A 17,242-nucleotide genomic window follows, 5' to 3' on the forward strand; every position below is an offset into this window, starting at 1 on the left:
TAGAAACATTGTGAAGGAGCAGATAGCTTCTCTTCTTGACATTATCACATAATTCAAGCTGCAGTTGTCAATCCTAATGAAGGTGGTGATGCTGATCAGAGCATATTGTTTATATGATATGCAAGAGCTTTGGGAGATACGGAGTCCCTGTTGCTATCATTTATAATTAAAGTGTCCATCACTTTTCTCTGAAAAATTGCTTAGCAAATAAATAATTAAAGGTCTGCTTCTGATACACTTAGATGAAGTGAGAGAGATAAACTTCTGAGAACAAGTCCAAATGCAGTAAATGGAATTTCTTCAAAGTACAGATTCAAGATAAATAATGGTATTAGATTCTCAGTCAAAGCCAGTTCATGGTTTTTAAGGCAGGAGGTTATTCTGGTTTATGTGCTTTAAAAATCTAATCCCACAGACGTCTAAGACTGTTCGCTTACAAACAACACCTGACATTGTCTATCATGCCTAAACATGTTATCTTTTAAGTGCAGTAGAAACTAGTTCTAAAATTAATGGCTCCATAAGTGCTCCCTACTTATTCAGACAGCCAAAGATAAATTGTTAATCTGATGTTTTGTACAGTACAGAAGCTTTATAAAGCTTTGTGTTACCTAATGGGTATATTTTGTTACAAATATGTCTATTTTATAAAGGACTTTCTTGGATTGTTTCACTGAATTGATATCTAAAAGAGGGGTTGTTCTTAAGTGATGTTTCTTTTCATAGTTTCTGAAATAATTGAAAAGGGTTGAGGGGAATTTTTTGAAATACAAATGATTTTACGTGCTTCCATTGTGTTTCAGTAATAACCTTGCTTCCATAGTAGTTGAAATAACTGTAAATATGCAAGTCCCTCACAGCATTGGCAGGGAGAATTTCAGTTGATTTTGCTACCTTGAAATTAACCTTTTATTATCGCATGCGTATGTTTGTCATTTATCCCCTTTTTCTCAGGTGCAAAGAGGGCTACCAAGGAGTCCGCTGTGACCAATTTTTGCCGAAAACCGACTCAATCTTGTCAGATCCAAGTACGTCAAATGTTTTTCTTATATTTTTAATCCATGCTGGAGGCTATTCTTGCCATGCGAGATGACCCTTTGCCTATTGTCAGAAAGCATATTATGGACCACTGCCGTTGTGTGTAGAGAATGGTGTTGCTTTTGTTGGTAGGACAAAAACACATCCTCCAGTCTCTTATAAAACATGTTCTGCTGCAGTAGGGCAGGCCATCAGAGGACTTGATTCCTTATGATTTGGAATAATACTGTCCCTGCTTAAAGCCAAAATATTCACTTTTCTCTACTTTCGACTCAAGAGCAAATAAAATTGCAGAATCTAAAAGGAAACCAAGTATAGGCTGCAAAGTGATTCCTTCAAAAGAAGATAAATTCAGGTGGCCTGGAACTGCAGAGATTATAATCTCCTTGGAAATATGTGATATCAGTTTACACAAAACCCAATATTTTTTTCACTTCTACAAGTGGAGTTGCTCTGTATTTGCAGAGTAAAGGTATGGTCTCAGATAGTAACGTGGAGACAAAGTAACTCTCTATTACACTGTTAGGTATATGCCAGAATACCATCTGTCTATATGTTCTCCTACTCCACTGTTGCATTTTTAAAACTCTGTTTCCTAACAAAACTATGTCAAAAGTATTAGCCAAGATGAGTTTCTTAGAAGTGAATCCATTTACTAATTAATGTTGTTCATCTTAAATTTTTGAATGAAGTGACATACAACAAAGGGTCATATCCAATCTCTTGTTTTTGTTCTTATACCTGGAAACTGTAATGTATTAAGTCTTCTGGTTTTGGGTGCTGTTTAAAATTTGATTTGGGTTGTTTTGTGCTTTTTGAAGAATAATGCTTGTTCTTCTAGTCTTTTTTTGTGCTTTCTGTTTATTTTCTTGTGCTTTTCCATGTGAAAGCCTGTTGCCAAAGACATCTGTTGTTTTGTAGTTCTCTGTGTTGTAGAGCTCCCATTATAGTTTGCTTTGTGTTTGGTTTAGCTTTTCCTTTTGCTTGACCTTTAATGGTAAAGTGCAGAGCCTGTAACGAATAGGCAGGCTTTACCTCTGCCAAGTTGTAGGTGCATGTGTAAACACAGAAGTTGTGTATATGTCAAGGGAAGAGGTACTTTGCTTCCTAAAAGTGGGGGAAAGGAAAATAAGCTGACAGCAGGACAGGGTGGTAACTATCTGTCTTGGTTTTAACAGGGAACTCTAGCTTTACTCTCTCGAGAGTAGAGATGAAATTCATATAGATACAATACAAATGCAGAAAAGACTCCCCAGTTAAGCTGCATCTAACGAGGCCAAAGTCCCTACAGTGTTTATATACTGTGGAAGGTATTGTTGTTGTTTCTTTGCAGCATTGTGTTGGTTGCACAGACTTGTTTCCCTTTACTTGGGAGATGCTTACTTACCCTGGTTGGTTTCCATAAAATTGTGCAGCCACCTGATCCTGCTCAGTAAACTAAGGTTCCCTGAAATGACCATTTTACAACTTCTGACTACAAAGGCAATTTTATTTTATTTTATTTTATTTTATTGAGGGTTGCTTTCAAAATTATGTTACTTAGGTTATGTAAGAGCAAGGGACCTTGGCTTGATGTTGACATAGATCCACTGGACATACCTATGGCCCAAGAAGGGCCTCTCTTCCAATATAAAGAAAAAAGGTTAATGTCAGTTAGGTACTTTCCCAGTCAGTTTTGAAATTTAACTTGTATTTAATCCTCATTTGCATTCAAAAGAGGAAAAGATTCTGTTCAGGTGCATTTCTGTGTGTTGGTATAGCGTAATGTATCTGCGTGTATGTGTGTGCATATGCACTTGTTCTAAGCATGCACAGCCTGAAAGGGAGATATTAGAAACTTTCTGCTGCAGCTGGACAGTGGCAACATGAACATTTTGCTCAGGAGTTAAATTAGTAATGTATTTATCTTCCCTCTGGAGAGGAAAAAAATCATACCATGCTGATTATCAGCAGTCAGTGGCAGAAATCTTTGCTATTTGCAGACCTGAGGAGTGTAAAAAGTATTTGACACAGTAGTCAAGTGCAATATCATCATCTCCAAAGGCTCTGGTGTTGCCTTGCAAAAACTTAGTTTTGTGGTTGAATGTGTGTTTGGATTAGGAAGAGAACTGCTGAAGGGACACTTAAAAGGGTGAATTTGGAGGTGGCTTCAGAGGGAAGCAATTTTTTTTAAATGAAAGGCTTAATTTCCAAAAGTTGAACAGTCAGATGAGTGCTCTTGTGTCTGTACTGCATGTAGCCAACAATGGCTGGTGTCAGTCAAGCTTTATAAGCAAGTCCAGCTCATTTGAGTTTTGTGAGATTGCTTAGGGTTCTCAGTAGTAAATGTGTTCAGAACTGCTAATGATGCATCTGAAAACAATATTTAGCTTATTTGAAGTGTGCATGCATGAAATACTGAAGCAGTATGTTTTTAATCTTACCTTGCCTGTGTTAGTGCAGGTTATATTTTCAGCACATTCACATGTCATTAAATGGGAAGTGATTCTGGACCACAGTCACTTAGAAAATAACAACAATATTGTCTTAAAAATGTTAGTTGTTTACAGGTGCAAGAGTTTTGGTTTGGTTTTGTATGTTGTATATTTTTTAAATACCCCTCTAAAACGAACCAAGCTTGTACAGTATGGCCGTTTTCTGAGGTTGCAAAGTGATAAATAATGTGATATGGCTCTGCAGTATTTTTAATGGTATTGGGCCAAACCCATCTTCTTACCTCATTTTAGGTGTGTATGTTAGGCAAGTCTTGACTTTACATCCCAGATATGAATACAAATTATGTAATACTTAATATAGATTAATGCATACTGAATCATGTCCATGTAGTTTAGTTAAACTAAATGGTTAAGATATTTAAGAATCTGTTTTTGGGAAACCTCTTGGAACTACCTGATGGCGTTTCAGAGTTCTTGAATTGGCATCCATGGCTTCTTGCAGTCAGATCTGCCACTTACTACCTTCCTTCAGCTCAAAGTTGGGATCAAATTAATAAGAAAACAGACGTAGGACACACATAAAGCAATGTCAAAACACCCCAAACACAGGCCCTTCTACTGGACCTTCAAGCATCATAGATGTTAACAGCTTCCACTTCCCTTAATTTCTCTACTCTTAACCAGGTTTTCTGGCTATAAGTGAAAGATGTTTAAAAAAAAACAAAAAAAACAAACCAACAACAAAAAACCCTAACCCAAACGCAAGTAGTTTAAGAAGTTTGTTAATCTTGGAATATGGGAGAAACCTTCCTAAACCATGGGAGCCACAAGGAACCTAACAAAATTAATATCACCAATAAGGGAAAAGGCTGCATGCTGCATGACAGTGCAACCCATGCTCACAGTCGCTATCAAGAGGAGGGACTCTGTCAGCCCTGCTAATACTGGACAGCACAAGTCCATGAACTCTCTCAGTCATATTCTCCTTCATCTATGGAGGAAGTACTAATGAGACGAAGAGAAAAGAAATAGCAGTCGCATGCTGGAAGGAAAGGATAGGAGTATATTTGAAACATTGCTTCAGCTTTCTCCATCTGGGCTAACTTCTCTATAAATACAGTTCATGGCAATGGTAGAGCACTTACATTTTCAACATTATAAATACAACTTTAATATAACTTTATGTACAAGTCATTTTTCAGGCATGTGTAGTCCTGTGTGTATCTATAGGATTGGGAACTTATATACAACATAAATTGTACAAATGTACTCATGTACTATCCTTTATAGTGTTCTGGAGTAGACCTGCCTGGCCCAACGAGTCTTGAAAGGTAAGTTGTATGTAGGCTGCAGATATTTCTCTTGATCAGTTTTTATACTGAGGCCTTTAAAGCTTTGACTGTTCTCTGCAGATGTTCCAAAGCGGTGAACAAGGCATTGAGAATGGGTTTGTCACACTACCTGTTTTTTACCAAATTGTTGAACTCCACCTTCAACTATTTTGTTCTTAACTTAGCATTGAAAGCTACTTTCCTATACAAAAAGTGTATTTCAGTTTTATAATGTGCAGTATTGATTTTATATTTGTCATATTAACATTCAAGTTGTCCCATTTGACCTCAGAAGCTTAAGTGAAGAGAGATCCCCTATCAAATATTGGGAATGTTATCTGATCCTTTTTCAAAATAAATGCATTATTTTCTAAAAGAAGAAAAATATGGTGGAAAGCTTATAGGTCATTAGGCCAAGGTCCTGCTGTTGCAGTCAACCCCATCATGTAATTCCTTCTGTAAGCTGATCATACTTCATTTGCATACCACTTACAATCAGCGTGAACTAGCCACTAGAAACAGGTTTTGTTTATCATCTGTGCTTTGAGAGTTTTAAGACTTTTCAGCTTCCACACAAAATCTATGGACGGCCCAAATTTGTCAATTACATTCTTTATTAAAATGTGCGCTTTGTTTCTACATTGATATTTTTTCCTGATGGTTTCCACCGTGTTACACTTTGGGTCTTTTAAACCGGCTTTTTCAAATGTCAGAAGTCTTGTTCCTATAGAGCTAGCTATAGCCTGTGGTCTTATAATACTTTAACCTGCGACAGCATGGCACACATTACGTTTCTTTTTGAATTTCATCAAAGAGAAACCTGCAAGTGTCATGTCTGGAATCTGCAGTTACTTATTCATACATTACCTCTTTATGTAGCAAAGGATCAAAACCCCTCTCCTGGAAGACTGGGACTTTAAATAAGTACAACAACTCCAGATAGTTTAAAAAGGAAAAAATTGTTTTTCCAGAAATGTATTCAAACCCTCAAGACCCACACTCACCTCCTCCAAAAAAAAGGCCCCCCAAAAAAGGAAACAAAAATCTTGGGCTTTTTGCCTGTTTTTTTTTTCTTTTTCTCTCTCCTCCCACCCCTCCAGTTTTGTGTTTGTAAGATCATAGGATAATTTACGTTGAAAGAGAAGTCAGGACTTCTCTGGACAACTCGGGAGGTTCAGCCTCCTGCTTTAAACAGAGCTGGCTTTGAAGTTTCTGCTAACTGCACTGGACACCATGAAGGTAGTCTGTAAAGGGGCTGTTATTAAATAGAGAAAAAAGCACATCACAGTTGTGAAATATTTATAGAATATATTTTCAACTAATCTGAATAAATAAAATAAATTAAACTTCTGAGTCTCTTACTACATGATTGATTTTCTAGAACCTGAATAATTTTTTTGTCAGCTTTACTTAACCTTTCTGAATTTGTCAACATTCTTCTTGAATTTGTTTTTTCCTCCTTTTTTGATTTCTGGAAGGCATAGGAGAAAATAAGATTTTGCTATTGGAAGGACTTTGAAAGTTGGATGTAGGTAAGGGCAGTTATGAGTGGAAGAGAATTTAGGGAAAATAGGACTGTGTAGCCACAGGTGGATATCTGAGTTTTGTGGAAGGTAAGTCCTTCTAAAACAGATTTAACATGGGGCTTGTTTAACCCCAGGTAGACTTTTTGAAATCTGGATCTAAATCTGAATTTTGTGGCTTAATTTTTCTCAAAAAGAAAAAGTTTTTAAGCCCTTCTGCAGTAATTATGTCATCTGTTTAAGACTGTTTTGTATGCAAAAAAGCGTATGTAGGGAACGGCTGCAGACCAAGTATCTTTTGTAATGATTGTCATGTTCTGCTGTTTTATCAATCTAATTGCAAAGAAGAGTGCTACATCAACTGTGTGGTCACAGAATAAAAATTACTAATGTTGCTCTAGGATATTAAGCTTTTACAAAAACTTAATAATCAAAAGGTGATGTTTTATTGCCTTGTAATATTAGATTTTAAGAGCTATGGGGTGACAACGGTCAAGTGAAGTCCCTGAAAATGACAAGTCAGTATAAGATCTGTTAGCATCCATCAGGTGGGTATGAAATTTTTGTTAACTACAGTTTCTTTATAAGGATAGATAAACAGAGTTCCTCCAGTTCAAATGCATCACAAATCAACCTAGATTAGTGTTGATGCATTAAAGATTGAAAGGAAGGAAGGAAGGAATTGCCTTAATAGAAATAGCAATAAAGGAGAAAAGCAACGCAGTCACTTCAGAAGTTTTAATGAATTTATCTATAGACAAGAAAAGATGCATCACATGAGAGAGAGGCTGGGGAATATGAAACCTCAGCAAGGTAAAATAAGAAAGAAAAGATATCCTTGGGGGAATGAGGGACACGTTTTCCCTCCTCTTTGATGAAGTGTGGGTAGAGGCCTCAGGATACAGACTGTAAAAGATGACGTGTTTTCAAATTTGAGTTGTGCTGAAGCTGTAAAATTTTACTTAGTGTGAATAGTAGGAATCTTCCTGATTTGTTTTGGGGTTTTTTGGCCTTTTTTTTTTCTTTAAATTAGGAACCTAGGCTTTATTCTGCAGAACTTGAATGAAAAGCTCAAAATCAGAAGTACAACATTAACAAAGCGTTAGTAAAATGGTTCGCCAGTGATAAATGGAAGCGTGAATGCGTTCCTTGTCAGAACGTATTGAAAAGTTAAAGCCCAAGAGAGTTTTATTGAAATCACAGATTTGCTACTAATACAGCAAGCAAAGAAAATCATGCTCAATTGCTATCACTTTTGATAATATAATTGTTTCTTCCAATCTTAAAAACAAAATTTAAAGGCATAGGAAACAACTGGATATAATATTTGTTTCTGTAGGTAAGATAACAGTGACTTGTATAGAATGTGCAGGACAGATGTTATTCAGCAATTTTTTTTTTCTTCTTTTCTGTCAGTACTGCAGAATAGATTTTAAAAATCACAAGAGTATTGGTGATTTTAATGTTTTTAATGTAGAGGGGGGAATAGTTTAAATTAATTCTAGAATGCTAAGTTTTTATCACTCTTCTCAAGTAAAAACAACAAAAAAAATCGGCTAGTGAGAGCACTGTTTCCAAACAGCATTAAATTTGAATTCTTTTCATTACTTTTCTGTGCAATAACAGAGCTTTTTTCTCCCTACGTTCACTGAATTCCCAGTCCTTTTAGAAAAACAACCAGCAATGAGTTTGCACAACACCCCCACCCACCGCCCAGCTTTCTTTCTGGAAAGATTGAAGGGGGGGTTACAATTGATTTCCATTTCATATATCAGTCTTAAGTGAATTGTCAGCCTTTACCATATTCATATCTATCAATATTTAGTATTAGTTAAAATAACATTTAAGTAAGAAGTCACACAAGTTAATTTGGAAAAGTAGAAAAATTCAGTCTGAATTTGACCAAAATCCTTTTATTAGTTTTAAAGAAACATTGGTTCTTTATTCTTCACTGTTCAACTCTTCTTCTGGAAGACAAGAATGTATTGTCATTTGGTTACTCAACATTGTTTTATTGTCAGGACTTTTCCTTTAAAGTATTGAAGTATGTCTGGTTTTGCCATGACTTTTAGGCCATAGGTGGTCTTCTGTATAATTCAGCTTGTGAAGACTGCATCTTTATAAGAATGCATGGAGATAAGCTGGAACCAGGTAGAGGCAATACCTGTGACAGCAGGCAAAAAAACCCCAAACAAACCGTCAACACTACTCGTTTCCTTCTCCTTCTTTAAAAACTGCCTATATGTGGAAGGATAATAATGAAATTGAAAATTCCTTTTATTTGTTCTCGGTATAAATCCCAAATAAGACAGAAGATGGAGATATCTAGCAATGCAATCCCAGTCAACAAAAAGTTTTAATCGGTGTATCTTCCTGTAAGCCATAGATGCTAGAAATCAAGAAGGAAATTACAGCCACACCATGCAGAGGAGTTTGAAGGCTACCTCTCCAAACTACCATTCATCTGTGAAATTTGGGACTTGCATCTAGTTAAAGAATTTCTAGGTCTTTGTGTAGTGATTTTTGCACGTGTATTTTAAGGAAATTTACCATATGATGGCAGAAACACTCGACTACAGCTTGTTACAAAACAGCCACAGCAGATGGCTGTGAATAGAGGTTACAGTCTTATGTAATGGACGGATCTGTGAATCGTGCTCTCCCACTGGTGAGCCCGCTCTGCCACGAACGCTGGGTTCATCTCGGCGCCTGAATGAGAGGCGGTGCAGCGCTTTCGCTAAACAAGCACCTTCTGAAGTGACGAGCCTCCGAAACATCAACTTCTATCTGCTCCTCTTACAAACACGTTCTGATTTCCTAAATCTGCTGTTGGCCATCCTGTGCCTGGAAAACCGTAAGTTTAAATATAGCTTGAAGTGTATGTTCTGTGACACTCTGAAAGCATCTAGTTTAGCCTGTTGGTCTGAGTAACTAACTTTTCTGACTTGCATACTCTTCATAGTGACGATATGTTACTGTTGGTGTCAATCTCCCACTGTATTTGAGAAGGACTTCTCATTTTGCCCATATAGACAAGGTGCAATCAGTCATTTGACTTGTCAGATCACATTTGTAGGCCTTCTAAGAGGAAAATTCAGCAGTGCAGCAGCCATAGTTCTTCATGCTCAGGGAGAAAAGTATATGCAAAGATGGGTCATCATGAGATGACATGTAGGGAAATTGCACAAAACATGACAGTGATTTAGCTGAAAAGCACTCACTTCATGGGGTTCTGTCTTTGAAAATTAGCTACTCAGTTGTCCAAATAGCATTTCACTTTAGCAATACCATTTCACTTTATCTCAGTGATTTAGTCACACTTTTGATGTTAAATGCCTCAGGATTGGTTGAGATGGTTTCATAAAGATGTCATAGCCTATTGCAGGAGCTAGTAAGAACATATTGAGAAAAGAGATGGATTTCTCTTATTGGCAACTAATCTTATACCTTTGAATGTATCTGTCTGTATTAAATCTAAGTCTGAACTGGGTGTTTCACCTTCTCCTATGAGTGGTTCTGTGTTAAAATGATTCTAGTAAAAAATGCAGCAGTGTGTGTGCAGATAAATCACAAAGTTGTGGGGTGCCTGATATATAACTCTACTGTGGACATGACAGATCAGAATGACTGTAAGTAATAAAGAGCAGAGAAGACAAATTCTGCACTGATTCTTACAGGTGCAAAGCTCGAGATCAGTCCAACACATACTAAATGTCTTGAGAGTAAAAACATTAAGGGGCTCATACACGAGAGCTAAAGTTTCCTCTGACAGGATTTCTGCTGAGTGTACTGATCATCTTCCCAAAACTAATACTTTGTAAGAGCCTCTGTGCTCTTAACTGATCTTCACTCTTTGCATTAAGACCATACTCTACTCCAAGGATGCTTATTAAAGCAATTATTGTTGTTAGACTTTTCACTTCACACGGAGCTTCTACCCGTGTTGATTCAGCTCATTTGAACAGTCTCTGCTTATTATGGAAAACCTGGAATAAGTGTATCATTCAATATTAATATAGTAAGTGCTCTGTGTTGTTGTGAAGACCAGATGCTTTTGGGGTAATGTGCGTATATACGTATCTTCCTTGGATAATGGCAATCTAACTGAAAACATTAGAGGTCAGCATTACTATGAGTTTGATTGCCACATCAAAATAATTATTTTCTTCTAAGAAGGAGGATAGTATTGAGACTCTTGAATGCATTTTCAGGCTCATTTCTCAGGCCTTCCATAACAATTGTATTTGGCAACAGGGAACAGCTGTTTCTGGTTAAAATTTTACTGTGCAAACCTAGCAACTTATGAAACTATTATTCCCTGGATCAATAAGATCAAATGGTAAAATCTTGGCCTCACTGAAACTGGCAAATGTTTTATTAATGAATCCTTCAAGGTTACATTGTCCTATTGTGACTTTTATTCCACGTATGACTACTATTTTGCTAGAGATTTTTGTATCGACCATTGGGGGTTGAAACTGCCAACCATAAGGATATGTATTTATTTTCTTCAGTGATAAATTTGATCATGGAAGTGGTTTCTTGAAAGACAAACCAGATCAGTGTTGTCCCAGGAGCAAACCAAAAACCAGATTGTAACAGGCAGTTCTTGATGAGATTGTCTATATTGGGAGGATTTGATTCACTTCCAACCTTTTCAGAGAGCACCCTGCTCCCAGGGCTCCTGGCTCTTTGCTCTCGCTGCAAGTACCAGTTTGCTGTAGAGAAAAAGTGCAATTGTTTGCTGCCGTCATCAGTTGCGGGTTAAGAAGGGCCCTGGGAGACAGAAAGTTTCTCTTGTTACTTCTGTACGCAGCCTGAGTAACAGGTTTGACAATCTAGCTCTGAATGGTCGTATGAAGAAAACAGTACTGAACCGCTGAACAAATGAATAGAATATCCAACCTCTGCCTGTCATTGCCCATTTGATTTTTGCAAGTAGTTCTGCTTTTTGATCTTGTTCCCATCTTCCCCAACCATTTTAGTATCTCAGCTGGGTCATCATCATCAAAAGGAAAAGATTTGAGTGTACTACAGTCTGGTCTTTAAGATACCAGTTCGCTCTTTCTTGGCCCACTTGTCTTAATTTCCTACTCTCTAGTTTCTTTCTTTTTTTTCCCCCTTACCTTCTATTCCAACATATCTACTTTATTTCCTTCCCCACTTGAGGGGCTTTTCCCCTTCAGCATCTGAATTATGTTTCTGTTAGTGACTCTTCACTCTCTGCTAATCTCTGTTACCATTCAATATTTGCCACGTGCTTTTGCTGTGATTTCTTCCCGCATTGACTGTGGCCTTCACTCCTTCTCTGAAACCAACGTTTGACTCCTTGCTCTGCTTGACCTGTTTTCCATCTTCCAGATGAATGCCTAGATCACAAATTGCTTTTCACGTGCTGTCTGGTCTGTCTCATTTAGGCTTCCCTTTCTTCCTTATATATCGTTTTTACTTTTGCCACATAATGTAATAAAAAAATATAATTTGCAGTTCAATTTAGTGTCCAAAATGTTTTTTACATGTTTACAGTGAACAGATGTCCACATTCCATTTTGTTTCCAAAGGAGTCGGCTCCAATTATCTCTGAAGATACAGAAAGAGGTTAATACCTGATGCTTATCACAAGAAAATACCTACTGTGTGGGCTGTTTGTGAAAGGTGGCATCTAAATTTAACCTGATTTGTTGTTCGGTTGGTTTTTTTTTAATAAAACTGACTTTTTCTTGAAAAAAGGTTGCATTTTCAGCACTGAAGCTTTTTATGTGCCTTGACACTACTTTTATTGGGAAAGCTCTTTCAGGTTCAGAAGGATATGGTTCTGATCTGATACAGGAAAACAGGCCCCACATTAGCAGAGAACAGAATATTTGTCCGTAACAGGTGAAACACAGGTTCAAGTCCTTGTTCTGCTTGACCTGATTTTCCTCTCTTCCAGATGAATGCATAGATCACACCACAGAAAAGAGAGTGGGTCAGGGTCTTTTCTTATTTCTTTTCTGGAAGAAAAAGACTAAGCTTTTTCTGCTATTTCCCAGCTAGCTCTAGTGATGAACTGGTAGACTTGAAACCTCTGGTATAGTAAAACGTGTATTTTTTACAGTATTGTCCTACCCTAGAGAGAGCACAAGACAAAATTTTGCCTTAATGCTCATCTGTATTACAGAAGATGCTAGCGTTTACAAAATGTATGATATTGACTTAGGTCTTTATCCTGCAAAAAACTATAATGATGCATATTGTTTCTCAGGAGAACTACTCATATAAAAGATACTAAGCACGTTTGAAGCATCCAACTGAATTATTTGCATTAATTTGTGGTTTACCTCACAAATTTGCAGTTTTCTTGACAGTGAGATGATCTGCCGTATTTTAATTCTCTGGATTTAACAAGTCCTTCTGAAAAGACTTTTTCTATGAAGCTGAAAAGCTCTAACGTAGGAGCCTGGCTCCTGCTGGTGTAGGAGCTCCTCCTGAGTGGCTCTGTCTGCAGCTCATGGAGAATTCAGTATACTGACAGGAGGAGAGTGTCATTTTGAAGGAGATCGTTGGTCTGTGGAGATTAACAGTTGTAATTATACATATGTATATCTATCTTAATATATAAAAACAAAAGGTAATTTTGTTACTGTAAAGGCTTAAGTATTCCAGTCTGGTTTAATTGTCTTTGAAAGTTTCAGTCTCACATTAATGCCTTATTAATTTGCTGTCTTCATCAGTCTCCAAGTTTTAAGCAACCCTTTTGGTTAGGTTTTGTTCAGCGTTCAGTAAATATTCAAAGGCTTAAATGCTTTAAAAGCTTTAAAATGCTCTCTGTACACTTTTAGAGAAAAGATGACTTGTTTCAGAAGAAAGTTGTGAAAGTTGGTTAAGCCATATGTGTAGATGTCTGAACAATTCCAAGTAAAAAGGCTACTTACCAATGCAGTACTACCATTTCATAAAATTATTATTCATTTTCTAGGCATTGGAAGCATGGTGACTAAAGAAATAAGTCAGATAAACTGATTCAATCTTGTATGATAGTAGTGAATGTCTTAATCCACTGGAAAATGGGAATATTTGGCTATTTATGTATTTAAGGCAAAGCTAGTCAATATAAATTCATAATTTCTTTTGGAAGCTAGAACAGACTATTAAAATAATCTAGAGTTTTGCATATTACAGATCAAAGATCATGTCCAGTTCTGTAATACTGTTATAAATTTTGCTGCGACATTTAAAAACAGATGGCAGGGTAAATTAGTTTTTAGTTTAGGTTATGTCTATTTAACAAGTTACTGCAAGTTACAGTGTAGATTTACAGTGCGATTAGCTATTCCGTGATAACTGCCTGCTTGTGTGATAAAAGCAAGCCGGTGCCCTGCAGTTGCATTGAGGCAAGTCTCCTACCATGACTTTATAACATGGCTACACTCAGTAACTTGTTTGGTTTGGCAAATATCAAAGTCCTTATAGCTTATTGATGGAAGGAATTAACTGAACCTACTCTGAATCAGGTACCACGTGGAGCAAGGACAGCTGGCTGAATGGCCTCCATGAGATGTCTCTGCCCCTGTGGCTCTTTACATGATAGTAGCAGGTTTTTGGGCCAAGTTTTTACTTTCTGTGTGCCTGCTGCTGATGCAATCTGTACATAATTGACCTGCTTTAGCAGATTAGTGCAATCTTGTTTATCTGAAGTAGGGCTGATTTAAGCTTATCAAGTAGGACCATCCAAGAGAGTAGCAGTTACTTGAAAAGGAAGAATGTAAATCCCTGCATGGAAAGAGAGACTGAGGCTTATTTTTTAAAATAAAAACCTATTCCTTAGTATGTAGCAAACATGTAAGGTGATTCCTGTTGTCAGAGAACCATCAAAAAAGGGTGAGACTAATATAAAATAAAGTCTATCCTTGCCTATCTCCCATATACTTTACAGTCTGGATGTAGTAGTGCAAAACTGACTTTCGCATGTGGCCAAGCACATGGGCTGAAAATTCATGTGACAAACTATGTCAGCTCTTCTGAGGTGCCCTGTTAGATCCTGGTTGCTCAGTTAATTCTCTGTTCAAAGTAAACAATGAAATGACCGTTTATTAAATAGACAACAGGGACAATGTGTCAGGCAGCAAGCTGGTAAATGGACAAAGGCAAATATTTTCTGGAAGACCATCATTTTTTGACATGGTACATGTTTCCACTGAGGCAAAATAAGGGAAATTGGTGGATCACACTAGTATCAATCTCATCAGTTTTTATTTTCTTACAGCTGTTGACTTTGCAGTCATCAGTAAGTCTAAATTGAATTCATGTTGAGTTGAGCATAGCAGGGCTTTCATACAGTAATAGAGTTGTAACATGTACATTTGTTTTAAGAATTTATTCCTTAAAGACAAAAGAAAATGCCACGTGAAAAAAAGCAAAACCATTAGCTGACAATATCTGTTATGCAAGCAGGACTTACGCAATTTGGACTCAGTTATGTATAAGGCAATATTTGCTATCCGGTTTGATTTTGTAGAAAACTCTTCTCCTCCTCTTTACTTGAAAAGTAGCATGGCATATTCACAGCATTGTATAGCTGCCACTTCTGTGACTAACTGGCTGCTCATGGCTTGTACGGGCATACTCTTCGCTGGGTAAAAAACTGGCTGGATGGCCGGGCCCAAAGAGTTGTGGTGAATGGAGTTAAATCCATTTGGTGGCCGGTCATGAGTGGTGTTCCCCAGGATTCAGTATTGGGACCAGTTCTGTTTAATATCTTTACCAATTTTGTGGACAAAGGGATCAAGTGCACCCTCAGTAAGTTTCCAGGCGACACCAAGTAGGGCAGGAGTGTTGATCTGCTTGAGGGTAGGAAGGCTCTACAGAGGGATCTGGACAGGCTGGAGCAATGGGCCAAGGCCAATTGTATGAGGTTCAACAAGGCCAAGCACCGGGTCCTGCGCTTGGGTCACAACAACCCCATGCAGCGCTACAGGCTTGAGGAAGATTAGCTGGAAAGCTGCCTGGCAGACAAGGAGCTGGGGGTGGTGGTCGACAGCCAGCTGAATATGAGCCAGCAGTGTGCCCAACTGGCCAAGAAGGCCAACAGCATCCTGGCTTTTATCACAAATAGTGTGGCCAGCAGGACTAAGGAAGTGATCCTCCCCCTGTACTCGGCACTGGTGAGGCCGCACCTCACCACTGTGTTCAGTGTTGGGCCCCTCACTACAGGAAAGACATTGAGGTGCTGGAGTGTATCCAAAGAAGGGCAGTGAAGCTGGTGAAGGGTCTAGAGCACAAATCTCATGAGGAACACCTGAGGGAACTGGGGTTATTTAGTCTGGAGAAAAGGAGGTTCAGGGGGACCTTATCGCTCTCTACAGCTACTGAAAGGAGGTTGTAGCAAGGTGGGTCTTGGTCTCTTCTCCCAGCTAGCAAGTGATAGAACAAGAGGAAACGGCCTCGAGTTGCAGCAGGGGAGGTTTAGATTGGATATTAGGAAAAATTTCTTCACTGAAAGGGTTGTCAAGCATTGGAACAGGCTGTGAAGTGGTTGAGTCCTTCAGGGAAGTGCTTGAGTTACTATCCCTGGAGGTATTTAAAAGACCTGTAGGTGTGGTGCTTAGGGGTATGGTTTAGGGCTGGACTTGGCAGTGCTGGGTTAATGGTTGGAGTCAATGATCTTAAAGGTCTTTTCCAACCTAAAAGATTCTATGATTCTCAGTGACAATGCTACTATATGGGTTTGTAAGTAGAAAGATAACATGTTGGGCCCAGTTGAGGTAGTGACAAGGACACTTTCTTAAGGTGTCAACAGTTACAATAGTTGTTGCTAAATATAGAGATGTATCTGCTTGGGGAGATCATGACCCATTTCAGTTCGTTCTTGTTTTATGAGCTCTCTGTGCCTTTGAAGGAACATTCAGAATAACCCATTTCTCCCTCCAGGACTTCTCCTTTCCTCAACCCTGCATCAGTCAGAAACCTTGTACCAAAAGATGTTGTGAAAGCAGCATAGGCCCTACGTGGTTTTTCATACCACCCTGCAGATGTCTAAATTAAGATAACTTTAAGTTGCCTATGTAGTTAATGGGTGAGATGTACTCTCCTGCTCCACCAGAGGCTAATTAGAATATGGCAAATCAGGCAAAAGCCAAATTTAGATGTTATAAGGAGATACATAGAGGATATTAGCTCTTCTGAGTATTTAAGAAGGTTCACTGAGACAATCTGAGGAAGACCCAAAGTCATAGCTGCTTTATGTCTGGCTGCTTCTTAATAGAGGGAAATTATTCAGTATCTGCTAGGGCAGATCTGCACTGAGAACAGGGACGTTGACCCTGCTGGGTCGGCAAAACATCTCAAATCCAGAGATGCTTAGCTAAACTCAGTGAGTTGGCAGCATCATGAAGCTGACTGCCAGAATTCAGCACATATAAAGATGAAAATATCTTTCTCTTTTCTTTATTTCCCCCCCCTGTTAACAAAGTTACCATAAAAGGAAACTAAGAAAGAAAAGGGGGAAAAAAATTATATGTATTTATGTATAGTCTTGGGGTAGGTTGAACTAGACCTTGCTTAGATTTTAATTTAGGATACTTTAGGTATATCTCAACTGTGAATGGAATAATGCAACATCAACAACCTGCTTCTTGGGTTGATACCGCTCAGTATTTGTGAAATTAATGGCTTTTTCTAAAACTTGACAGGGTGTTAATAGTTAACCTCTCTCATTCCTGTGTTGCACATAATATCCAGACCTTTCTATACCACCCTGCACAGGTCTGTCAAGATGGACAATGTGGTTGAAATTTAAGGGGGAGGGGGAACGCAAAAAAAACCTTCCCAGCTGAGTTTGTCCTGAAAATGAAAATTACTTAAGCTTAAAGTGAGAATGAGATTTACTAAAATGAGAATGAGACTTACTTAAGCCTTGAAATGAGAATTGCTCAAG

General features: G+C 38.0%; 1 protein-coding gene across 1 annotated transcript in view; it reads left to right on the top strand.

Moving 5' to 3' along the window:
- NRG3 (neuregulin 3) overlaps nucleotides 1-17,242 on the top strand; it is a 423,248-nt gene that overhangs the window by 305,473 nt on the left and 100,533 nt on the right. The window contains exon 3 of the mRNA XM_010567935.1: nucleotides 955-1,028. Within this exon, the coding sequence (XP_010566237.1) occupies nucleotides 955-1,028 (74 nt within the window). The remainder of the gene's footprint in view (nucleotides 1-954; nucleotides 1,029-17,242) is intronic.

This window comes from Haliaeetus leucocephalus, unplaced genomic scaffold (assembly GCF_000737465.1).
Source record: "Haliaeetus leucocephalus isolate CR32 unplaced genomic scaffold, Haliaeetus_leucocephalus-4.0 Scaffold229, whole genome shotgun sequence".
NCBI classification, from domain to species: Eukaryota; Metazoa; Chordata; class Aves; order Accipitriformes; family Accipitridae; genus Haliaeetus; species Haliaeetus leucocephalus.